Source organism: Pygoscelis adeliae, unplaced genomic scaffold, assembly GCF_000699105.1.
Source record: "Pygoscelis adeliae isolate BGI_AS28 unplaced genomic scaffold, ASM69910v1 Scaffold4, whole genome shotgun sequence".
Classification (NCBI taxonomy): domain Eukaryota; kingdom Metazoa; phylum Chordata; class Aves; order Sphenisciformes; family Spheniscidae; genus Pygoscelis; species Pygoscelis adeliae.
Window position 1 is genome coordinate 1,954,698 of NW_008824986.1, and position 26,388 is coordinate 1,981,085.

The window sequence follows — 26,388 nt, forward strand, 5'->3', positions numbered from 1 at the left end:
GTCTCCCTCCTTCCCAGTCGCTGGGAGGCGCGGCCGGCGCCCATCGGAACGGGGGGGGTGCCGGGGGGCTGCGCTGTGGGAAGGCGGAGGGGTTCGTGCCGGCGAGCACGCTTTAGCGGAGAAAAATACTTGTTTCCTGCTAGCTGTCGGGTGGCGCAAGGAGACCTTGTTCAGCCTGTAGCCGTAGCGACTACACGCTCGGGGGTGTTTTTGCACAGTTTGCAGTAAGGGTTTGCCTGCTTATCCAAGCTGGGAGAGGAATATTGTCTGTTAGGCCAAGCCTTGCTAGTCAGACTCTGGTGAAGCTGGCGACATCAATGCCACCTGCAAATAGTCCCTTCTGGGGCTGCTGCTTTGGGGTGAGAAGAACACTTCAGGACCCTTCAGAGCTCATTTTGCACCATGTATGTACAGTCTACCCCATACAATCCCTGACCAGCAGTTACTAGAAGACATGCTATATGAAATTCTAAATCTTGATTTTTTTTTAAGAAGTAGGTGAAGAAAAACAGCTATGTGCAGGAGGACCATGCTTTAAAACAGACCTAAAATGCGTTTCTGCCTCAGAAAGACCAGGCAAGAGGGCTGACAGTTAAAAAGACAGTAGATGTGGAAGTCTGTCTGTGGGGAGGATCAGCTCCAAAATCCAAAATGAGGTCACCTGAAAAAGGAATTTGTAAGATGCCTTTGGGGAAATAAACTTGAATATGTAGTGAGGGAGAGCTATCCACCTGAAGTTTGAATCGAACAAGGCTTTTTCTACGATAACATTTGGATTTAGTACTGTTGATAGCAAACCTAATAAAAAAGCAGGAAGTCTGACATAAGCTTTACCAACAGAAACGCTCCTATTGTTGCATGCCTCTATCTGTTCCAGGCACGGGTACTGGTGCTGCTTTTGGTAGGGTTGGTTCGGTCCCCAGCAGCTGAGCGGGGAGGCAGGAAGGCAAGAGACAAACTAGGGAGCCATGACTGCTAACTGGGTAAATTTTTGCCAGGGCACTGTTGCTAAGTGTCTGCTGTGTCTTCTAACATCTTTTAGTGTTTTCTGTTGAAATACTGGTAAATTGAGAGACTCTAAAAGTAGTTTTTAAGGTTATCTCAGGTACATCATCTCAGTCTTTTTTTTTTTTTTCCTAGAAAACTGAGATAGATTAGGTTGTATGGTAATATGGTAATTTGATATTTGACAGGTAGTTAGGAATACGGAAAATCAGAAAGTAATTTTCTAAGTTTCTAATATATAACACCTAAATAACTAAAGCTGTGGTATGTAAGAAATGAGACAAGTCATTTCATTGCTGTTTGAGGAACCTAGAAAGTATCCATTTGTTACAATGATTTGTTTTTTTTTGGTTTTGGCTTTGATGTATACAGTTCTTTATGCTTTCTGATGTGCAAAGACATAAGGTCATATACCAATACACAAATTTGCAGCGGAAGAGGCTCACATTTTTTCTTAGACACAAATCTGTATAGATACTTTGGCATCTGTGTCTCAGTGTCTTAAAAAAAGATTATCTGTGTTCTTCATTTGTTTTTTACTTCATTTGTTAGATTTAATTGCAGAAAACAGTAAATCATCAACTTTTTTTGCTTCTTTCCAAGTTACTTTGATCATGGTGACAAACAGAGGGTTGTTTTGTCTCTGTTTCAGTTTGGCAAAATAGAGGGTGGCCTGAATGTTTGAACTGCTTCATTACAAATGAAAATAAACTAAGAATCTCCTGAACGCTGGTGTCAGTAGCAGGAACTCTAAGAAGGGGAACCTTGTCCATTCTGTCAAATTAAGATAATTTTAAAAAGCTATGGGGTTTTTACTGACTAGATTTAATCCCCAAATGTATTTTTATGTGGTACATTTTGTAAAGTTTACCAAAAATATTTTTAAGTTAAAGCAAAACCTTTAGTTCTTAAACTTTCCTGTGTAGAAAATATTTTTTAGCTTTAGCTATATGAGAAACTGAAATTTCAGTATGTAGTATGTAATATTTTCCTGAAACTGCTCCAGGTTTACTGGCTGAGACTATGTACAGCCTAAGAAGAAAAGCATGTGTTTATGTCACTGTGAAATTAAGACTACAGTGGAAAGTGATTATATATAAGAAGTATGATGTCTGTTTCTGTAGGTGGACTATAATACACCAAATAGATACTTACATTAATAGGAATGCTGCTTTGATATCATGTTAAGGGCACTGATTGCTGTTATGCAGCAGAACTTTTGAGCACACACATTGATGCCTGTGTTAATTTGCAGTTACTGACTGCTTCCGAGATGTACTGAGACAACACAGTACCTGAGAACTGACATTTCCGGCCTTGTTTTTTCATTCACCTATTAAAACAATGTAAGGTCTGTAAGGGTGTTTGTAGGAGTGGATGCTTTTCTATAACATGGTGGTTTATAGCACTTACTAAATTATTCCTTAGAGTTTATCTAGATTAAGGTAAGTTTTTCTTTGAACAAGGTGGCCATGAAGCATTTTATTATTTTGCATCTCTTCTAAAACTTGAACCGTAACTTTTTTTTCTCTTTATTGTCTTAGCTGTAAAGGACCCTACAGCCGTAGAAAGAGCAAATTTACTGAACATGGCTAAATTGAGTATCAAAGGACTCATTGAATCAGCTTTGAGCTTTGGCCGCACTCTGGATTCTGACTATCCACCTTTGCAGCAGTTCTTTGTAGTCATGGAGCACTGCCTGAAGCATGGCCTTAAAGGTGTGGTAATTGCTCTAGCTGCATATTTCTCATCCCAAACATGCCATTTTTCTTCCTTTCTTTCTTGAATGAGATAAAATCAGAGTGTGTTATGTTGCTTTAAGAAGTGAAGAAAATACATAAATTGTCACCTTTTGTAATTAACAGTGTCATTATTAATACTTCACAACATATATTTCCACATTTACCAACTTTTTCTTTTGTATACCATTTGTTGTAAATGGTCCAGGGATTACCACAACTGCATGTATGTATGTAGCTTATATTTTTAGCCAGTCATCCTTTTCATATTATTTTGTTCTAGCACAGCAATTTTATGTTCACAGCAAAGTAATTTGGAAGATGGCTTTGGATACTGGTGGTCTAACCAGTGTTGCAGTTATCTGTTGTCTGGAAGTCTAGGCTCAGCAGTTAACCCTTTCGCCACACCAGCTATTTTGAAGGAAGCTACTCCAGTAATTTAAATTAATTCAGTTACTTAATTTTTCTTTCAAAGTAAGAAAATCCTTTCTAAGTTACAATAAAACCATTTGGGGTCCTCTGGAACTTGTGGAGAAATTATATCCAGAAGCTGAGGAAATAGCAGCAAGTGTCAGAGATTTGCCTGGTCTTAAGTAAGTAGTATTGGTGAAATACAGCAAGAAAATAAAGGACCTGGTTGAGAACCTACAGATGTCTCATGATTTCATTTGGCATTAATCAAGCCTTTGAACAGCTAGCACATTATACTGGGGGAGAGCACAGGTGAATGAATCCTGCTAGCTTTTCATGTTCTGCACAAAACAGCAAAAAAAGTAGTATTTTTATGTTCTTTTCTGATGTTCCTGGGAGAAAAGGTTTCTGAATGGTGGACAAAAGTGGTGCAAAAAGGAACAGGTTGTGTATCAAAAAGTCTGCAGTCTAGAACTGCAGCAAACACATGAGGTCTAGTCAGCAAAGGCTGTATAAAAACAAAAGGTAACATACTGAAGAGGAAAGTATTAGGCAGCTTTTCAGATTCTTGTGTGTAGGATCCTTCTCAAATGTAAATTTATGCTGTGAATTACAATCTTCTCCCATTCCTCTGCACTCTGCTTTTGTATTTAGCTTCATAATTGGCCGTACATTAAATTCCAAAAGGGTTTGGTTACACTGTGATTGGTATATGGCACATAAGGATTATAATTTATAACTTTAGACCTTATTTAAAGCACATAGGTATATAAATTGTTATTTACTCTTGTATCAGGCCAGGTGAAATAATACCCTTTGCTAGATGTGTTACATTCTTCCTGTCCTGATACAGCATGCAGGTTTTTGTTTTGGTTTTTTTTTTTTTGCATTTATGTGCTTACCGCTTCTAAGTGTGCAAGCACTAGAAGAGGAGGATCTAAAGGTCTAGGTTTAATTTGATGGTTATTAAAGTTTGCTAGTTGCATACATTTTCTTCTTTTTTGAATTGTCTTTCTAAGATACCCCTGAGTTTGTAAACAAGTATGAGTTAAAGCTAGAATTCAGTACGTGTTGTGTAGACCCAGAGAATAGGATTGGGAAGGCAAGCTTGCGTGATGAGTTGTAATGGACATTCAGTTACTTTTCTCACAATTCCTCTGAAGACTTCATAAGCAAGTTGCAGAAAGGAGTCTGAATTGTGGCACACATTTTGCTTCAGCTAGAAACAGGACTTTCAAGATTATCTTTACAGGCGCTGTCAGGTTAAGAGGAAGGTACTTACAGGAAAACAGCACCACTCTTAAAAATTCTTTCCATACTGCTAGCCATGTACTGTGTGAGAACAAAGCACATTGAAATACAACAGTGTGTAGAAAATTGCATGTTTTCACTCTCTGAACAAAACAGTTAATTTTACTGTCAGGCGCTTGTGCTTTCTCTATTCCTGTTCTTTCCAGGGTCTGCTCCCAAGCCCAGCTGAGTTGATGAAAATTTTTCTGATATTATCCCAAAGCTTGGAGTCAAAGCCTAGACATTATGGCTTCCCAGACTGCATTGCTCAACTAGTAGTTTAAAATACCTTTTCAGAAATACCAATTGCTGTACCAATAGACTGATAAGATATTTAAGACAGTGAATTAATTGATATATTGTTGATTTCGGACTGTTTGTCTTCATGCCCTTTTTTTCAGAACACCACTGGGCCGTGCCCGGGCCTGGTTACGGTTAGCACTAATGCAGAAGAAAATGGCTGACTATCTTCGCTGTTTAATCATTCAGAGAGATCTTCTCAGGTAAACAATTAAGTAGATTTTGTTTATAGTCTATTTTTAGAGGTTTAGTATCCTGAAAAAAAATATATTTTCTGTTTGCTACTTTTTAATGTATCCTTAGTGTAGCAAGGTGTAGCTACTCGCTTGTGGGCTGATTTTTTCCAGTCCTCAGGGTAGAGGGACCAAACACTGCTGCCTCATCAAGATTGAGGGCCAGCGGACAGGTGAAGAGATTTTTCTTCCCCATCACATAGGGGAGCCTTCTGCAACATGCCTGACTATTCTTTCATACATGAGGGTGATGGGGAAGGGCTCCTGCTGCATTCCTCCGCCGTGTGGAGTACGGACTAGAAGCCTCTGGAGAGGAAATGAATTCACCCCTACCATATGCATGGTTTCCTACTGAGCTGCCATTGCATGGAGGATGATTGCCTTCAACTTTCCTTTCCTTTCATAGTTCTAAAACTGGCATTGCTCTCTTCTAGTGTAACTTCTCCTTTCTGATGGGGTAGTTGAAGCACAAAGGGAAAAAAACCTTGTCATCTTAATTTCAGTTCTATAACCTATACGTATTTTTAAGACTTCTCTTGTATGCCTGGATAATGCCGGTATGTCAGGATGACATTGGTGTTCAACAGCTATGGACTTTTCCATTGAAAGCACAGTTTATTTCATGGAGTCTAAAAGTTTATCTAAAAAATGCAAGGAGGAAGAAGTCAATGTTGGTATTCTGTTGTTTAGTGGGGTTTTTTTCTTTTAAAAACCTTTCAGCGTTTCAGCCCTTTCCGTTTCTCTTCTCTTACCCATTTAATCTCTTACTTGGCTTCTTTAATTTCGAGCATGTGTTCATGGAAGTCAAGACCTTTTTTCACACAAGGTAAACTTTTTACCATTCTTCTTTTGCATTCTCTAGTGTTTTTTAGCAACATAGGAATTGTCTGACTCAATGTGGCCAAACATCCATCTGTTGCAGTATTCTATTCAAAAGTGGCTAATAGCAAGCGAAGAGCCTTTTTTTTTTTTTTTTTTTCCCCTTCTCAAAAGGCAAAATAAGTCTTGCTCTGCAGATTTCCCGGCCCTCCAGCAGCTTGTGGCTCAGATTTCTGGAGCCAAAGGTAGTAGCTCTAATAGCCTCTGAGACAAACCATGAACTTTCAATTTTTAAATATTTATGAGGTGAAAATATGGGCAGACCCAGTTCATCTTTAAGAATGTTGGAGTAAGGCTAAAATAAGAGAAACAATTCAGATTTAGATGTCACTTATTATTAATTTATTGCATGTAAATATACTGAATAGACCAATAACTTGCAATTTTCTTCTTTAACAGTGAATTTTATGAGTATCATGCACTAATGATGGAGGAAGAAGGAGCAGTTATTGTTGGGCTATTAGTTGGGTTAAATGTGATAGATGCTAACCTGTGTGTGAAGGGAGAAGACCTAGATTCACAAGTAAGTCAATACAGGTAAAGTAACGTACATGCAATCCGTAAGATTTTTATGTACAGTGAATTTTGTTACTATGGAGTTGTGACTTGTCAGAAATCTTACTGGAGACTGTTTAGGGTGTGATCCAGCTCCTGGATCAGTGGGGGCTGTTGCATTAACTTCAGTATCAGTTGGGTCAGACCTTTAGATGGTGATAATTGTCAGAGTGCAAGGATAAAGTTTTATGCTTCGTCATCAAATGGATGCAATAGTAGCAATGCAGAGTTCTTTCCATCTTAATTGTGTAACATCCTTTTCCTTTGCGGGAGAGGTATAGGTCTGTGATCAGTTCATTCATTCATTCATTCATAATAGGAATGTTTCAAGAACCTGAAACAAAAACTTGCTTCGTGTAGTGTAATAAAAGACCTTATAAGAGGGTGACTGCTTTCAGTCTACAAAACAAGACTTAGAATTCTTCCTCCTTTGCAAAGTGCTTTGACTTTGGACTCTGATCTTTCCCGAGAAAATCTTGACGGATTATTTTTAAAGGCAGATGCACAAGTATTTATAAATAAATGTAGGCTGTGTTCAGTCCTGATTGCTTTTGTCCAGCTTCTTTGTGGAAAAAAATCATAATAGTTTAAGTGATTATTTACTGTATTTCAGCATATATTTGATGAAAAAGCAATTTCTATGGCAAAGAATGTGAATCATAGGGTTAACTTGTCTTAGATTGTTCATTCTAGTTACTATCTAATGTTCTAGGCACTGATCTTGCGTACCAGAAGACATAATATTAAAAAGCTTGTAATTATATAAAACTTATCAACGTGGTCTTGAGAATTATATTGTGTGTATTATAAATCACAAAATCTGTTGCTAGCTACACATTTGTTATCTAGGTCACTTGGTGGCTTTGCTATATGATGGGACATAAAACTTGATTTGAGAAGGTAGTAGTGGCTGTCCAGATGAGATTTTAGAGTAATTCTTTTTGTGAAGAGTGTAAATAAGGCACCTTCTCAGAAAAGCCAGAAGAAGCAAGTTGTACTGAGCAGAAAGAGAAACTTCTGAAGGATGATGGAAGTCGCATCCAGGAGCATAGTTTTGGTATGTTAGAAGAATGCCATTTGATGGTGAAACGTGTCTATGCACCCAGGGAGAATTAAAACAAAGTAACCTCTATAGAGATAACATTTTACTTTTTTAGAGAGAGTATTTTACTTTAATAGGCAAAATACGTTTTTTAAAAAGCTTTTGGGGGAGAGACTTTTTAGAAAAGATATGGAAAGAACAAGTAGAAGACCATCATAGGAAACTTGACAGGAGAGCATTGTACAAACCAAGGAAATGTTAGACTTAAGCAAGTTACTTGTATTCAGAAGCTAAAGAGAGCTCAAGAAGGAAGCAGTAGATCAGAGAAATTGAAATACTTTTGTAAAGAGGCTGCTAGAGACCAAAAAGGAAGGGTTTTGGTAAAGCAAATGTGGTTAAATACTTTTGTTAGAGGTTCATGAATAGAGTTGGAAGCAGAACTCATGGTAATGTTATTTATACTATATATGATTGAATTACAATTGAATAGAAAATAAATTAATTAGATTCAGATTTAGAAGGTTTAAAAAAATGAATGCAGTTGAGCTGGCACACCTGGGAATCAGCAAGTGTGGAGAGGTAGCATTATTTGGCAAAGAGTATTGAAAAGATAAACATGGGGGAAACATCAGTTTGGGAGATGTGCTGTGATAGGAAATCATGTGAAACACTACAGACAAATTATCACAAGTCTGCTCAATCAGTGATAGGGTTGAGTAGTATCTGATAATTCCCCAAATGAAAGTCTTCCAGTAAGTTCTTGGCTAAGCTTAGTCACAGGTAAGAAGTCATCTTTTCTTTTGGATTTGGTACCTGGCACATTGTTAATTTTGTTCAAAGGTAACATAATTCTTGACAAATACGTGAGACTACGCTTTAAAAAAAAAAAAATCTTGTTTAAAATGTTACGGTTCAGTTTTTTGAGCTTCTGGCTGAAACTGGACCGATCTTAAAAAAGCTGATGTAACTGAGGTTTTAGTAATTATGTAGATACAAGACCATGAATATCAACAGCAGTTACTTGTATGATATGAAACTCTGTACATTTGCTTTCCCCTAGGTTGGGGTGATTGATTTCTCTATGTATTTAAAGAGTGATGATGACGTTGGGGGTAAGGAAAGGTATGTCCCCACCAAATACCTCAGATTTTGCATGTTAACAAATGATTTCTTGACTGGTGTCCTGTTCTTTGTAGCAATAAGTCAGGTTCCCTGAAGATGAAGTTTTCTGATCTCGCAGTGTTGAGAAAAATTGTACGCTACATTGTTCTGTATTACTAGTTTGCTGGACGAATAGTTGCACTCTGAAGCAAGCCTCAGCAACATTACCTTCTTCCTTTACCTGATGGACAGTATTGGAAGATTGCAAGGCGGCAGTGAAAAAGAACCTGCTAACCTTTAAGCCCTCACCTTGGGATTTAGTCAGTATATCAAAGAACCAGAGTTATGGCAGAGCAAATAAACATCCTTTTTCTTTTGAGACTGTACATGTTCTTGTGTTTGAAGTAGAGAAATTGTTTGCAATTAAAGCATTGGGTTTTTTTGTCTCTCACTGATGTCAATAACTTACATGTTGTTACTTCATGATTGTGAGATGAAGTTCCTCCTTTTTTTTTAAAAAGCACAATTAAGATGGACATTTGCATGTGATAGAGATGTATGTTTTCAGTACATAGTTCACTACATCATTTTCTTAAAGCTAATTTTATTATGTGCTTGCTTTAGAAATGTACAGATTGCTGCAATTTTGGACCAAAAGAATTATGTTGAAGAACTAAACAGACAACTGAAGTAAGTATTATTTTGAAGTATGTATGTCAGTCCAGGCTTACAGGTAAAACACCTCTAATTCCTTTTGTACCACAGCTTTGTGAGAGAGAAGTTCAGAGAAAGGGATGCAAATTCTTCATGTTTAGATTGAGGACATAATGAAGTTAGAAAGGATATGCTCTTCTGGAGAGACTCAGGAAGTCTCAGTTTTCATGCTTTTGTTTTTGACAGTCAGAACCTTTATTCTTCAAAGAAATGAAAAACAGCAGGCCAAAACTGATCAAGGTCCTCACGATTCATAACTTCACAGGAATGAAAAGCTTGATCTGGATTTTAACTGCATTCTCTTTAACGGTTTTCAAAAAGTAGTATTGAGTGTTCTGGGTGAATCCACATGTTTTTGTTTCTTTGTCTTTCATAATATTTTAGTTTGTAACTTTAATGCCTAGGACCAAAACTGAAATAGGTTCATTGCTTGCTGGAAACTACTTACACATTGTAGTTTGTGGTTCCTGTAAAAACAGTTTTCAGGAAAGCAGCCTTTCCCTGTTACTTTGCTGGATAGAGCAAACCTAGTCCACCACTGTGTGTGTTACTGTACAAATAGAGGAACAGTGATTGTAATTCTCTGAGGAGTATTGTACAAAATTAAACAGTGTGAGGAGCTAAAAAAAAGAAAAAAACCCACCCCCAAAACCAAACAACAAACCCACAAAGAACTTCTGTAGAATCTGTAGTATAGCTGATCTTCTTGATCCCTTTTTGAAATGTAATTGTATTTTTTCATTTTTAATGCTGGTAATCTTGATCGTTAGTTACTATATGGCTACAGTTGGGGTAAAGGTATTCTGATCTGAAATTGTGTCAGCCACTGAGCATCAACCTTCAACAGGACAGAATAACTGAGTGCGTCAAGTATGAGCAGAATGAAAGTTAAGCAGGAGAAAGGAATTATCACAATTAAGAATAGTGGTGTTTCTGTGATGGTAGCTGTCATTATTCAGGTGAGCCTCTGTGTATTGAGTATGTTCTTGTACACTGGTTTATGCATGGAATTACTTGCAAACCAGTGGTTCACCAACTATCCTGTTTTATTTCAGGTCAGCTGTTCCTTTCCAGACATCCTAAAATGCATTAATCTGTTCTACCTTGCCATTCTTAATGAACTGGTAACTTCTGAGTAACACCACAGTAGAAGTACGTGGAAAAGTAAATGGTGTTACAGAATAGGGTTTCTTTTTCTGCGTGTGAAGTGCAGCCTAAAAAAGTGTGCTTACAGCAGAAATAGGCACTCAGATAATGGAGAAGGCCTGTATGTAGTTTGATACAATTAAAAAAACAGAGTAAAAGTCCGATGAGGCTTCTAAATGAAGTCAAGAAGCATCAAGAAAGAGGTAGCCTGAGGATAAATCTCAAAAAATGTGGAGAAGCAAATAATTTTGTGAAATAAATGGGTTTTGGAGGAAGAGAACCTGGAGAATGGTTTCGTTATACGGGGAGAAAAACCCAAGAAGATTGTAAACTGTCTTTTAAGGGAACTCATTAAACGTTTGGATACAATATAGTTGTGAGGATAAAGGAAAGGGAGAATACATGTATAGTCACACCAAACCAGGAGTTTAAGTGACAGGGATGACATTGGGAGTTGGAAAGAAGTATATAAATGTTCAACAAGGGAGACTAATTTTCTTATATTTAGGAAAACCTCAAATAATGGGAGCAGACCTTTTAGCACTTAACCATTAATCATTGTACCTCGCATTAAAGCCTTTGAGCTTGGTTGAATGAGTTTTGATGTAATTTTGAATAATGTTTTTTCTTTTTCAGTAGCACAGTTAGCAGTCTACATGCAAGAGTTGATTCACTAGAGAAATCAAACACTAAACTGATCGAAGAGGTATTATTTTCTTTTAGTAATGTGTAATAGATATTATTTACTCTCAAACACTATTTTTCTAAATATACTTAAATTATTTTAATCTATGTAAGTTCTGTATAATATGTTCAAATACCTTTATTTTGGCTTGAGGAAAAGGTGCAGTAGATGCAGGCATTTGAAGTCAGCTTGCCTAGGTAGCCTGCAGCATCAGTAAATTAATTCTGTAGAACATGGCAATTTCCCTCTTTGGACAAAACCAGGAGAGAAGCCTTTCTTAATGCCAGCTGTCAGTGTGATTTTGTGCAGATGACTAGTCCATAATGGATGACACCAGTTGCTACAAAGAGACAGAAAGTAGTTCACCAAGCAATTTCTGTTACCGTTCTCAGCTTTAGCCAAAGGATTGTTTCTTGCTTATTTACCATATGTTTATATACAGTTTTTAGACTTGTCTAGCTCTGGTTTTGTATTTATATCCTATATTTTGGGTTATCTTTGCTGCTTGACTAGATTCCAATATTTTTAGCTTTATAAGAGAGAGTACAGTTTTTTTAATCTGAGCTGCTTGAGAAATAGTTAATGAAGTGGAAAATTGAAATGTCTAAATTCAGCTGTTGAAGGGATAGCTAGCTCACTCTGGGTATTAATGTATCCAGATAGAGGGAAAACATTTTTTCTAAGTGTTAATTCTCAGAGTATTCTGGTTCCTTTACAAGCCTTCAACTCAATTGTCCACCTATTTTGATCAGCTGGCTTATAATTCTGACATTAAGGTATATACTGTAGGGCCCAGTTATAATGTTTCCTTTTTTGTAAATATGTTTTCTTTTCATCAGGGAGAGGTTTTCTTCGGTAAATTGCTCCATATGATATATTAAGATGTCCAAAAAAGAACAAAACTGGATATATTTGAATCCAAATAGAAAGAAAAAAATTAGGATGAGGAAAGGGAATTGAGGGTCTTTAAGTCATAATGAAGCAATGAAAAGAAAGCATATTCTTTACCAGACATGAAATAATGAAGTATCTTGAATACGCATGCTGTTGTGTAATGAAAGTGACTTGTTACTAAAACCAGGAGCTTTATGTTTTCTTTAAAAACAATTAAACCTCTGTTTGGTAGACTATGAGAATACAGCAGAGAATGTCTTGGTCTTGCATTCATCAGAACATTTTTTTCTTTATTTCCACTCACAAAAGAGGTCACGCTGCTTTTCCTGGCCCCCCCCCCCCCCCTTTTTTTTTTTTCTTTTCAGTTAGCGATAGCCAAAAATAATATAATTAAACTTCAGGAAGAAAACCATCAATTAAGGAGTGAAAATACTCTTATTTTAATGAAAACACAGCATCATCTAGAGGTATGTCAGTTTTACCACATTTAACGTAGTAATGTCATGTGGTTCATTGTCATTCAAATGTTCTTACATTGCAACTTGAAGTAATCAGTAGCTGGGCCAAATCAAAAACAACCTTTATTAGGGAAAGGACCTATTAAATCTGTGAAGCTTTATAATGGCATAAATATATCAAAATTATAGGACACTAGATTGTTTTATAACCATGTGCAAATTTTGTAACATTTTTCCTTGTATTCTTTCTGTTTTTCTTCCCTTCTTCCTTTTTTTCTGTAGACTGTAAGCTACATCTAAGAGCATTTAAGGCAATATTATCTGAAAGTCTTGTCAAAATAGTGTGTGTTTTAGTTGGCAAACTGTCTATTCTGACCTGTCTCATTATATAGAATGTCATTTGGAGTAATCGTGTATCCAATTGCTGAACTTTTTTTTTAAGCTGTGATTTGTAGCTCCATATGTAACTTCTTGTATGTGTTTTACAGGATAATTGGTAAAAGCACAGGTTAAGCAGGTGTTTGGATTGCTCAGTACTGAAGCAGTTGTGTATTAGAGTGACTTACTGAAGGAGGACTGTACTGCAGTACAGATGTTTGTTTTGCTAGATTTACTCAATTCTCATTATAAAACTGATGACTGCATAGCAGAAACAGTTCTTTCCATGTTTGTACTGTGCTTGGAGAATGTATTTTTAAGCTTTTTTCTTTTCCCACAAGTGATAAATTTATGCTATTAATTGCTAAACTTGTGGTGAAGAAAGATAGATTCTCTCTATCTTTGTAGGCAACTAAAGTGGATGTTGAAGCAGAACTTCAAACATACAAACACTCCAGGCAGGGTTTAGATGAAATGTACAATGAAGCACGTCGACAGCTTCGAGAAGAATCACAACTTCGACAAGTAAGTGTTCTTTTCTAGGATTACACAGCACTTCTAGAAAATATTATGCTTGAGAAGAGTCAGTATATAAATATTTCTGTTTTGCTTTTGCTGAGCTTAGATGCTGCCTTTAATCAACTTTAATTGCCTTTGACTGTAATAAAAAGGTTTTTTTAACGAAGCAATCAATACATCAATATTTCTGTAACAATGTTGCTAAAGCATAGTAAAGAAAATACATTTTCTTTGACAAATTTTTAGGCAAATTGTTAGCAATGCTGTATGCTCTGTATGTACGCTAAATCTTGTGAAATCCTTTAGTTCTATTTTTGTAATTAATACTTAGGCAACTCTATGCAACAGTGGCAGACTAATGTGAGTTGTCTTCTCCCGGAGTTAAAAAAACAACATCGGTCACTAAGTACATGAGAGCGTAATGTTTATGTAGTGGATAATTTGCAACATTAAAGAGGGGCAGAATTTCTGAAGTGGTGAAATAGGTGGTGCTGCAGCTCTGTTAGAATTAGCTTTTGTCTTTTTCAAAACAGAGATAAAATGTTGCATAATTATTTAAATATTCTCTGTTGCATTGTGTTTGTGTTTTATAGGATATGGAGAATGAGTTAGTGGTTCAAGTTAGTATGAAACATGAGATAGAACTTGCAATGAAGTTGCTGGAGAAGGACATCCATGAGAAGCAGGATACCCTCATAGGCCTTCGACAGCAGCTTGATGAAGTTAAAGCAATTAACATGGAAATGTACCAAAAGCTGCAGGTAAAGGAACAATCTGCTGTTAAACTGATGAAACGACTTTGACTGGAGTGAGAGAGATGCATTACCATTTTGTTTAGTTAAATACTGCTGTTTCCTTAATTTTTGGTTTCCTTCTGCTTCTTAGGTCAGCTTGTCATTTTGGAACATTACTGATCCAAGCATGATTTCACACAAAGCAGTTCTTAAGGCAGTCACTTAATGTTAGTGGGTTTATAGAAGAAAAGAGCATGAGAATAAGATCATGGCCTAATAACGTGCCGTGTGGAATAGAGAGTAATAGTATATCTAGTGATAATGACACTTTTTGGCCTGCGTTGCATAAAAAACCCAAGAGAATGTAGGCACATAGTAAGGAGTTAAAGAGGAGATGTGAACTTTTAGAGCAAGGAAAGGCATTTGGAAAACAAGGTTGTGTTAAATGTAAAAAGCTAATTACGTTTTTTTTTTTTTAATCTGTTAACAAATTAAGAAAATCTGTAACAATGCAATGCTGCTTTGGGAGAATATGGATCTCGGAGATCCAACATGCAGTTAACAAATGACCAAACACCAGGGAAGTTTAGCAGTGAATTATTTATGCAGAACATAAATTTGATTTATGGAATAAGTTATCAAAAACAACACAAGAAACCAGTCAAATCTGGCAGAATCAGGGGAAAAAAATTAGGATGTTGCAGAGAGATAATTGAGATGGTGGATAAAGCATGCTACTTTTCCACCTGCAACTGTGAGGAAACTGGACTAGAGGAAGAGAAATACAAATAAGAAGAGAACGTCCTTCAGTATGTTAGGGTCTGTAGGGGTTTGTTTTTCTTTTAAAGCTGTACTTCTGGAGGCTGTGGGTAACACTGATTTCGCTTAATGACATTCAGATACACTTCCTGGGCAGAGTAAAACAGTTTAGTCATGCCCAGCCTCTGCTGTTTAGGGACCAGTTGATGATGTTGATCTGTATAGCAAGGATAATGCTCTACCTTTTATTTAGATCTTCAAGCTGTGGTTGTAACAGCTCTGCAAGCAATCAAAATTGTGAAATGTGTTAGTAAAATTCTTAAAAGATTTTTAGGTGCATATGGTAGTTTGATAAGAGTTGGAGAACCTTAGGGATTTCCAGGACTAAGCATCTTAGCTCTTTATTGGTGTGGTTCTGATGAGCTACTTAAAACGATGATCAGTGAATTTAAGTTAACTTGCAAAATGATTAACTAAGAAAGGAAACCAAAGTGAAAAATGTATACTTATTAAATAGCATCTACACTTGCAAAGTACAAAACTACAAATTTGCTAGGCATAAAATTTTAAGTACTGTCAGCTACATTTTTTAGATTGGAATGTTTAAAAAGAATCAAAACCTGAAGCCATTTTAGTATTTTTCCCTTTAGATATTGAAGAAAAAAACCTCCGTGAGGTAACAGTGTAATGTATACCTACTTCAGTTTTAACCTTTTTTGTAACACAGGTTTCTGAAGATGCTATGAAAGAAAAGAATGAAATAATTGGTCGATTAGAGGATAAGACCAATCAAATTAATGCAACTATGAAACAACTAGAACAAAGGTACAGGTCCATCTTTGTTTTCTTCATTCATTTCTCCATCCCCTTACATTTTACTGCATTCCTACACAGTTGCCACTGAAATGTAACTTTCAACTAGAAAATTTAAAACGAACCTTTCTGAAACTTTAACTAGTGCTTTACTGTTTGTTTTTTTTTTCTTTTCAACAAATACACTTATTTTAAATACAAACTTAATCTTTCATTTTTCTTCCTCCACCATTTTTCTTCCAGTCCTAGGTTTTTGTGCTGATATCAAAAGTTGTTCTTTCAGCTGTTTCAAAATTCTGATTCATTATTACCTCTTTTTTTTTTCCCCCCACCTGAATGAAATGCAATAGAAACCAAAGCATTAATCTTGCTTATACTTAAGCATGTGCTTAATATAAACATTTAATGCCTTAATGGATCACTGCTGTATTTGCTGAAGCTCTTGAAATTGTTGTCTGTTGCTTTGGAAGTACCATTATTTTCAATGATGTAATGAGTTTTTACACTGAAAGGTTGAAAAGTGAAAGACTAAAATTCCAGTACATGAATTTACATTATGGTTAGACTACATTTATTACATAATATTAAAATGTGATTCATATGTTTTAATTTAGTGGCCTATATACAACATTGATCTTTTTAATTGTAAAATATAACATATCCATAAGCCCTGTCATGTTGGTGTTTGACATGTCTTTTTTTTTTTGTTTAAATCTGATTATGAAAAACATGGTTATGTATTTAAAAAAAAAGTGACATGAATATTCTTTTATTGACATCCTTTTTTCCTCTTTTTTCTTTTTCTTTTTACCCCAATTTTTGTTTTTACTATTTTGCTGCCTTCATCTGTCTTTGATTTTTGTCCACTGCATTCATGAAGTGACAAAGATCTGTTAACTCAAACTAGGACTATTGCAATGTCATTCGTCAAATGTGCCAGCAATGAAGCTCAACACCAGTATAAACTTGTCAAAGATATATCATTCTAAAAGCTCCTCCAGATCTGTTGTGTTTAAATAATTACTGATAAAATACACCTTAAGAATTCTAAAATTACAATTTTAAATATAAAGTGGTATTAGAAATCCTGCACTGTAACTGATCGTAGCTGGGTTCTATTTTGTTTTCTGAAAGAACATCATCTCCGATCTCATTTTACCCCTCCTAAAAAAAAAAAAAAAGATAAAAAAAAAAAGATTGCACTATTATTAAGCAAATCTAAGCTAGTTTTATAATGCTATTTAATCACTTCTTAATTGCCAAACAAAGTTTATTTTAAAAGGTTAGCTATCTTTACTTTGACTGTACATTTTTATGACATTTGTTTCTAATCTAGTGATTTTTTCCTATTCTTTACGGTACTAATAGATTTAAAAAGTAGCCCTTCTAACTAGTATTTCCCTTCTCCCCTGCTTATTTCTTTCACTTTTAGGCTGTATTTACCCCAAAAGCATGCTCTCTGTTGGGTTTTTTGGTTGTAACTAGCACTGTTTTCTTAAACAGCGTGACAGAGTTTGGGGGAAGGGGGTTTGAGTGCTGTATCAGAACAATATATTTAAAAAAAGAGGGTGGTGTCAACATATATGTTCAGTATGTACAGTGGAAGAATTACAGGGTTTGGGGATAAAACAGCTAAAGCACAATTCCATTTTGCTGACGTGATGTGGGGTAAAATATTTTCACAGAGTTAAAACGTGTTTGGAGCCTGGACTTAGATAGGGCTCCAGACAGGGAGGGCAGCACGCTCTAGCAAATTTTGTAGCTGTGACTCCTGCCTAGAACAGCTGCACCATGATAGCTGCAGTGGAAGTTGTAGTAATAAATAGGATTTACATTCAGGGCCCAGATCCTGAACTTGTCGAACTTGTTTGTCAACTAAGGATCTTGCCTGTCTGTGGCTTTGTCTACACTGTAATCATAACCTGTGGTTTTGCCCAACCCCTTTTCTGTCCCTCCACCCATCATTAGGCAGTCTTTACAACTCATATTTCTGCTTTGAGTTGCTGCTTGCCTGCACTGCAGACGTAAGAGAGTTTTAGCTGCTGACTGCCCTTGATGCGCTTCCCACTGTTTGCTCTGAAGTGTCGAGGGGAAGTTGACTGGGAAAGGAAACTTAGGGTCTTTCAGCAGAAGGGGATGTGTTTGCAAAAGTGGGGGCAGGATGCAATAATACAGAATGGGTTTCTACTCCGTGATTGTACATTACCTTATTCCTTGGTTTGGAATCAGAAAGAGCCTTTAACATGGGTTGGCTGCTAAAAAAGAAGAATAAATATCTCCCATCCTCAAAGAAAACCCAAACCAGAAACACTGAATAAAACAAGTAGACCATAGCGGAAATGGGAGCGTTAACCATCTCATGGTCATCTATGCAAACAAGTATCTGCCTCAGTGTCATCTGAATCGCAAATCCTGCTGCGAACTCAGTCCAGCTCAGCATTTGTCTGAATTACAGTGGTGCAGTTAGCCTTGGTGCTAGTCTAGAGGATGGTGCTGTAGCCTGGGTTGGCTAGCGTGTTTCTTGGGTAGCAAGCTCCCTTTCTACCTTGGTTGTGGAAACTACACTGCAGTTTAATTTGTGATTCAGGGAGAGTTTTAACTTGCTTTTGGTGTTACTGTCTTGTGTAGCTTCATTCAGCTTCTTTTGCCCAGTAAATTGACCCTGCTTTTTCCCAGTATTCTCCTTTCCGTATGTGTTTTGGCCCTCTGTGCACTACCATTGCAAATGTGACTGGGAACATTCTTAAAACAACTGGTTGAGTTGAATGAGATAGTACACACTTTATAAGGTAGTTTAATTCCAGTCTTTTTTCATTTGTTTACTGGCAGCTTTTGGAAACTCCTGCTGGTGCAACTTCATCAGTAGAAGCACAGATGTAGACATGTTGCTGACTTACATTTCTTTGTAACTGACATTGGGAGTTGTGAGTTACTCTGCATTCAGCTAGCTGCTGGGAAGTGAAAAATCAAGCGCAAGAGTATCACAGATTTCTCCCATCACTTACCTGGGAGGCCCTTGAAACAGTTTTGTTAAACAAGGCGCAGCAGGTGGTATTTTACAGGCTCTTTTACTCTCCTGCTTTTTCATCAAGACAGATGTAGCCATGTACAGCAAAAGTTCCATTTTAGTACCTTTACTTTTGTTATGTTAACATCCATCTTTTTTTGGACTGAAGAGGTGACCAAGCAGAGAGGAACCACAGTGAACTAATGGATTCCGAGGGGAGTGCTAACTGAAGCAGAAACAAACTCCTGGAATTCAGAAAGGAAAGATTAAAAAAAAAAAAAAAATCTCTCACTTCTTGATTAATTAGTTTAATTTATTTTGTCTATAGTATGGAGCTATTTTAACCAGTGTAAGAATGCATTATTTTTAATACAGATTATTTAAATTAATTTCATGACATGATGTAGTTGAGGTAGTTCTATAAATGTAGTGGGACCTGTCAGGGTGTGTCTTCTTGTATTAGGCTAGTTAAGTTTTTTTGCTGTCTTGATTGCAGTGCTCTGTATTCAGCCTTATGCCTGAATTGTTTTGAGCTGCTTTTGCACAACACATGCTCTGCCCTGTCTTCATGGGTGATTAGTACAAGCCGAGTACTTTTACAGGATTTATTTAAAAAAAAAAAAAAAAGCTTCCAAAAATAACATATGAACATATGCTAAAGGAAAAAAAAAAGCATTAAGGTATATGCTTCAATTCTAAAATATGTATCATCATGCTTTGGCATCTGTTATTCATGAGCATAAAATAAAACAGTGATTACTTACAGTGATTACTCTCTTACTGTATGGAAAAACAGGAGCTAGTTCTCTAGGCATTGTATGGATTTCTCGTTTGAGTTTGTGAGTTTCCCCCAAACTTTGTTTTTATTTAGAAATGTTTCTATTTCCCCATTTTTCTTTTATTTGTCTTCTTCACCCTCTACACCCTAGTTCTAGCTTCAGTTTTACCCAAAGTTGATTTGAATTACACCAGATTGCAGCAAGCAGAGAAGGCTCAAATGGAGGCTGAGGCCGAGGATGAGAAACTTAAACAGGAATATGTGACTAAATCTGAAAGTCTGCAGAAAGAGTTTTCCCAGAAGGAGAAACAGCTGTAAGTATATCTTTCCTGTTTGGAAAAATACAAAGCAGTAAGCATTCTACATTGCAATATGTCCTGTGTCTTAATACAGGCTGGTTGTTGATAAATGGTTTTGAACAGAATGTAAATACTAAAGATCTTCATGTTAGGTACTGGCAAGGTGGAAGAAAATATGCCATTCCAAGGAAGTCAAGCTACCTTTGGGCGCCTCTAAAATGGTGTGCAGCTTGAAAGGAGGGGGAAGAACAGCATTATTTTTTGTCTAAAAATGCCACCTTAATTCACAAGGAAGTTATCACAAGTGGGGGAAAATACATAGTGTAGTAGTAGTAATACACACTTTTAACAAAACCCACAAGTATGTAGTAGTATAAACTTAAACAGAAATGGCATAAGAATAGTTTAATTGATCAGGCTTATGGATAAGGTAGAAGTGGTTTAACTTATCACTGTGCAGGAAATAAAAAATAAAAATCCACTGGAATCATAAGTATTAAAAAGTAATATAAAAGCCAACCCTCTACCCTTTCTCCTGTTAAGTCCTTCAGTACTGATTTAAATAAATATGTAATGTAAAAAGCTCCCCGTAAGGGCAGGTGTTTTCCCTGTTTGCAAAGATAACAAGTAAATTATTTAAGGCAGTGCAAATCTGTGGCACAACAAGGATTGGGACTTAAAAATTAGTGATTTCCAATCCAATTATTAGCCCACCCTGCCTCTCTTACAACTCTGCATGTTAATAAACTTGTTTAACTGTCATGACAAATGTTCACTTTACTACCACAGTCATCTTTGCAGATTTTGGCAAAAGAACAGTTCAGACCCCAGCCTTAGAATTCTGCAATTCTGAAACCTCAAGGTCATGTTCACTTCTGATCTTTTCCAGCCAGATGCTGAGGTAGTGTCCCAAAATGTAAGTCTTTCCTTTAAAAATGGTTTTGGTTTTAAAACAGGAAAATTAATGTGGATACAGGTTTTCCATCAAAAAACCTTGCATGACTACTCTCAGATTTTTTCCTCTTTTATTGTGTTGGCACAATTTAGATCTAGAAGGTTGAGCAGTGTGCTTCCATCCTTTGGTTTCTCTGTAACATTCTAAACACCAACTCTTCCATGAAACTGATAGTGAAACTCCAGCTAGAGTGGATCTTCCATCAGAGTAGCCCTAATTCCTTTAACTGGACTCCAGTTAAACTAATAGAATTTAGATCCTTCTTTATGTTGAACCTCAGCTATGTAGGAAGCTCAATAAAAATAGTAATTTAAAGTCCTTCCTCCTTTATTTTCAATTCTGTTCAAAATGCCATAAGCCTTAGTCTAAAATAAAAGATTCACATCTAAGGGTGTAATATTAAATAACTTTTATGAGCACCAGAGATACATACAGTCATCATCTGCATCACCAATGGCAGTGTGGTTGGTTGGTTCGTTTTATTTTAGAAACAAGCTATGTAAGGTTAAGGGGGCTTTCCCTTATGCATGTTTTAAAAATACTTTAGAATTTTGTGGTTAATCTTCTCTTGCTCATTTATTACAAAGGTCAGCTCTTCAAAATGATGCCATATTCTTGGTCCTTCAAATACATTTCTTTTTAAAAGCATTTTCTAAGTGACAGTGTCTTGTTTTATTTATTTATTACACTGGTGTCTAAAATATTATGATATTGATAAGTTATTTCTGTTTTAGAAAAGGTGTAAGTTGATAATTTGTTTATTATGATAATAGTATATTGCACCCAGAAATAAACTCGGTTTTATTTTTTAAAAACGATACTGTTGTGCACAGTGATAGGTTTTTTTGTTTTGCATATTCTAGGCTTCAGCTGGAAACAGATTTGAAGATAGAAAAAGAGTGGCGGCAAACCTTAGAGGATGATCTTCAAAAGGAAAAGGAAACTGTATCTCATCTGAGAATAGAGACCCAAGAAATAATTAACCTTAAAAAAGTAAATTCTGCAATAAAACTTGACTAGTAATTTAGAAATTGACTGCAAAGTTAATTATGGACTTAGATATGGTATTTTTAAGAATTTCTCCAAGCAGATAAGAAAGATTAGATTAATGTAGTCTTACAAATAGATTAAGGAAAAAAAAAGTTTTTTTTTACTCCCCATTTAGTCCTCAGATCAGCATTCAGTGCTTTGAATAAGAAGAAATGAAATCCTCATTTTCCTTTCTCAGTTGTACTGAAAACTGTGTCTTCTCATCGTAGGCCAGAAAGTGCTTCAACTTCTCTCTGGCTTGGTATATACGGCTATATAGTGTGGTTGATCTCTGCAATCAATTGTTTTTATTTTCTTCGTGGAGAGGACCGCAGAAGCAAAAATGCTTCATCTCTTGGGGTCTAAGAGTGTTTAATCCCAAGTTGTTGCTGTTCGAGTTGGATTTGGGAATCTTAATAGAGAGTGTGATGGATCATTCCTTCACTTGGCTTTCTCAGTAAGATCAGCTTTGGGTAGTAGCAATATTCTAGGCAGTAGGCAAATACAATTTTGAGAATAATTGGGTTTTTTTTGTTGTTTGTTTGTTTTGGTTTTTGTTTTAAGGAGTTCCTTAAACTTCAGGAAAAGAACAAGCAACTGAAAAGGATATGTCAAGACCAAGAAGCTGCTCTCCAAGAACTGGCATCCAAGCTGAGCGAGTAATTCCATTATTCATGATAATGATTATTTTTGTCATATGAACTTGAGTTAAGAAAAATAATAGGTTGGTGATCATGTGAATTGGACAACAACAACCACCAACAACAACAATATTACCTAGCCAATTATCAAAAAGAAATACGTCTAGTTAGGTCAGGTCTGTTATTTTTATTTTTGGCTGGTGGGCTAGCTGTGAATTCATGGGTAATTATAGTGCTCTGAACAGAAAATCCTAGTTTAAAAGGGCTTGGGGGCATTAGGAGTTGTTTTGCATTGAAAACGGTTGGCTAGTTTGCATGTTGTGGCGTTCCCAAAGAAGAACCCAAGTAGAAGATAACAGCTTTGGCTCCAGCAGGACAGTGCTTATTGTTTTGTGAGGATGCATGCTCGTGGATTCCTTTTGTTGAAGAGATGAAGATTCTCTGTATGACAATCATAGGGCATTGTTGCTAAGTCTAGAGGATGTAAGGCATTACCTTATCAAAACCCCTTCAGACTACAGTGAGCAATAAGCTCTGAGCACAGCTCTTGTTATTGTTACGTGTTGTTGAAGTTTCATTTAATGATCTCTGTCTTCTAAGTACTTTTGCAGTGACTAGTGTGGACTTTCATGCCCTATAGAGTAACTTAGTATATATTCTGTGACTCAGTCTTCTGAGTGGGTTGGCACTGGATGGCTGTGGGGAGGCCGGTTTCTCCATAATGACATGATGTGGTCTTGTACAAGACCAGAAGTTTAAATTCTGGTTTTGTACCGATGCTGTGCACTAGCTTTAGGTATTTGCACAGAGCTATGCTGGTACAAATTTCTCTTATCCACGTAACCCCAAGCAAATTTACAGCCATTCAAAGGATTCTGAGCTCTTTGGAGAGAGCTTGTCTTTGTGTAGTGCTTAGTACAGCAGGGCGTGATATTGATTGCATCTCCTGGATGCTGCCGTAATATAAAATACTAACTAAAAGTTCAGAGTACTTTGCTTAGAAGTTTTTAAGTACCTACAACTTTTAAAGTTGTTAGACCGTAACTGACAATATAGAAGTTTGAAATAGCTTTATCTTATTCTTTAGATCAAAGCTGAAAATAGAAGATATAAAAGAAGCGAACAAAGCATTGCAGGTTAGTAGTATTTGGAGGAAAGAGAAACTTTTTTTTTGACTGTTCCCTTTGAAATACTTTGTAAGCGTGAGAAGACTTCTCTCCAACAGCAACTATTCAGAAGAGACTCATTGTATGATTTCCTCCAGTGGGAGAGAACCACAGACTCCCTGTGACCTCACGGGGAAAAAAGATACTCAGTTGCTTTTGATTTTTCTTGTTTGATGTACAGCTATGCATTCTGACACTTCTCTTGCAATGGTACACCCTTCTATATTTTACAAAGTGTATCTGGGACAGAATATGTAGCCAACTGAGCTTAAATTATGTAGTACTTCTCAGTGATCAATAAATATTTGATCATCCTAGGAATTAAGTAAACTTGTAGCACCAAAGCTGATAAAATACTATCTGTAATGTCAAGAGGTTTGGAACTTTCTTAAAGATATGCAGGGAGCACTTGAGAGCAGAGATTTTGTCTGCACGTTTGATCACGTGGTATGTCACCTTGCGTATTATTTCAGTCCAAGTAAAGGTGTCTGAAATGGTTTTATTGAGCAGATTCCTGGTTTTATTAATTAGTTTAGACAGAAGGGAATTAACAGTTCTTGACACTGTCCTGTTTGTTTTGCTTCCCTGCATCTTGGGGACTGTTCCTATGTGATGGGTGGGGAAATGGGCTTCAGCTCTGAGACCTGGATACCTTTCTGCTTTTCTGAGCTCAGCCATTGACCAGCTTTACTACCTCGAGCACGTTCTCTTTGCACCTATTCCTGCTTTGTCTTGTCTCATAAGGTTTTGCAGGGTTTTGGAGCAGTCTTGTACTGCTTTAGAGTGTCTTTGTGACATTATACTGGTCTCGGGGCATTAAGGAATTCAGGCAGTAAATGTACTGCTATTGATTTGTCTTGTCCCCTGTAACCCAAAGTTCAACTTTATCAGATACATATAGTTATGATCATTTTTTCTCCAGGGCCAGGTTTGGTTGAAGGACAAAGAGGCTACACATTGCAAGTTATGTGAAAAGGAATTTTCTCTTTCCAAAAGGAAGGTAAAACTTTAACGAAATTTCTTCCAACTTGTTTACATGTGTGATGAAGAAAGCATTAATTATCTTAGAGGTGTGGCATGAAATGTCAACACTCAGATGAATGCATCTTTCTAGTTCTTTGATATGTACAATGCAGCTGGGCCCTAATTTCAAAAGAAACACTGCTTTTTGGTGAACTGCCACAAAGGAACATACTTAAAAATTATTCAACCTACTTTGTGAAATCATCGTCTCAAACGCTTGTCAGCTCTGGCACTGTTAGAATTTGACACATGTGGAAGTCTTTTTATGGCATTTTTTTATACAATAGACTAAGAAATTATGAGTTTATTGTCATTTTAAAGTAAAATGTGATGTTAATTTCCATGCTTTATTAATGTGTGCAGGAATTTTTATGTTAAATCTCAGTTAGCTACCTGACAGAATCATCCACTGTCTTGAATATCATTGCTTATATTATATTTTTATATAGCACGAGTATGTTCTTAATCCAGGGATTGAATGAAATCTGCAAAGCATATATATAGATATATATAAAAAAAAAAGTATAAAAAAATACAAATATATACAGTCCTAGACAGTCCATCTGTCTGTCTATCTATCTATCTACCTACCTACCATGGTCTGTCTAGGATTGCATCATAGATTGGGATTTAGTTGAATTATCTTTTGAAAACTGATTCCATGCTCAGACCAAAGAAGTGGAAGGAATCACATTTCGGATTGCTCTGTGCATATTGTTTATTGGTATCCAATTACCAAGTATATTTCCATTGTAAATTTTAATTTTCAATCTTCTCCCCATTATTTAGCATCATTGTAGAAACTGTGGTGAGATCTTCTGTAATGCCTGTTCCGACAATGAACTGCCTCTGCCTTCTTCACCAAAGCCTGTTCGGGTCTGCGATTCCTGCCATGCAATGCTTATACAGAGGTGCTCTTCTAATGTGCCATAAGATTATTTTACAAGATATTTATTACTTTTTGGTATTTAGCTAATCCTGTAAAAACAAAACAAAACAAACCCCAACCCAACTACAGAATGTACAGCAGTATTTCCAGAATTTCAGGTAAGCAGTTTAGAGTTGCATTTTCAAGGTATCATGGAGGAGTTACTTGTCTGCTTCCTGTTGAAACAAGTAGAGAAAATGGCACCCAAGTGTAGAAAATGCATGTGTTACATTGTCATCTGTATTTTTTAGTCTTAACAAATAGCTCAGAAGCTCTTTTGGAGGAAGCAGGGCAGTTTATAGAGGAGACTCAGTGTTAACATGTATTTGATGAGTATCTTGGTCGTTATGATGATCTTGAAAAAGGTGATACACTTACCTGCTTTTACAGGCTAGTCTGCAACAAGTCCAACCTAATTCTGCTGCCGAATGGGCCTGTGATGTGCTGTTGTGAAGCAAAACTGTGCAGTAGCTAGTTTTAAATTGTATTTAAAAAAAATAATGCAATTAATGCAGTGGTCCGGTAAGTTATTGCCAAATACCATATTTGTTTACTTCCCCTAAATTATCAAGATTTGATACATCCAAGAATATTGCACTGACAACTCTGTAGTCACAGGTATAAGGGAAGATTTTGTCAGACAGGTAACAAACAGTGCCTCTAGGCACTTGATGAAGGAAGGTGCATTTTGCCGAATTATTTTTTAAAATTAACTATTAATTTGACCTATCCATGTTTCCATTAAAAGAGAGATGTCCATCACAAAATTTTTGCCTGACATTTTCTGTAACCTTGAACAAATACCTTTGCATTATTTTCATATAAGTCATGCTTTCAAGCTTGTACATGGAGTCACTGTATAGCTCTAGAAGCAGAGTGAATCTGCCACCAAGAAAGACGAGGATTA

At 36.4% G+C, this 26,388-nt stretch overlaps 1 protein-coding gene across 1 annotated transcript; it reads left to right on the forward strand.

Annotated features, from left to right (window-relative positions):
- The first annotated feature begins 2,554 nt into the window (after positions 1-2,554).
- Positions 2,555-25,875, forward strand: RUFY2 (RUN and FYVE domain containing 2). The gene is made up of 17 exons (XM_009325809.1): positions 2,555-2,723; positions 3,220-3,337; positions 4,847-4,948; positions 6,257-6,380; positions 8,515-8,576; positions 9,180-9,245; positions 11,052-11,121; positions 12,360-12,461; positions 13,239-13,355; positions 13,943-14,110; positions 15,570-15,667; positions 19,635-19,754; positions 21,558-21,687; positions 22,288-22,382; positions 23,452-23,500; positions 24,453-24,530; positions 25,343-25,875. The coding sequence occupies exons 1-17, from the start codon at positions 2,594-2,596 to the stop codon at positions 25,484-25,486; spliced, it is 1,773 nt and encodes a 590-aa protein (XP_009324084.1). The 5' UTR covers positions 2,555-2,593; the 3' UTR covers positions 25,487-25,875.
- Positions 25,876-26,388: the final 513 nt, after the last annotated feature.

What these genes read in the sequence shown, in the direction of transcription:
- RUFY2 (XM_009325809.1), top strand. Translation starts at nt 2,594, where the DNA reads ATGGCTAAATTGAGTATCAAAGGACTCATTGAATCAGCTTTGAGCTTT. An exon ending in AAGAATCACAACTTCGACAA is followed by an intron (nt 13,356 to 13,942) that starts GTAAGTGTTCTT and finishes TGTGTTTTATAG; the next exon opens with GATATGGAGAATGAGTTAGT. An exon ending in ATGAAACAACTAGAACAAAG is followed by an intron (nt 15,668 to 19,634) that starts GTACAGGTCCAT and finishes GAATTACACCAG; the next exon opens with ATTGCAGCAAGCAGAGAAGG.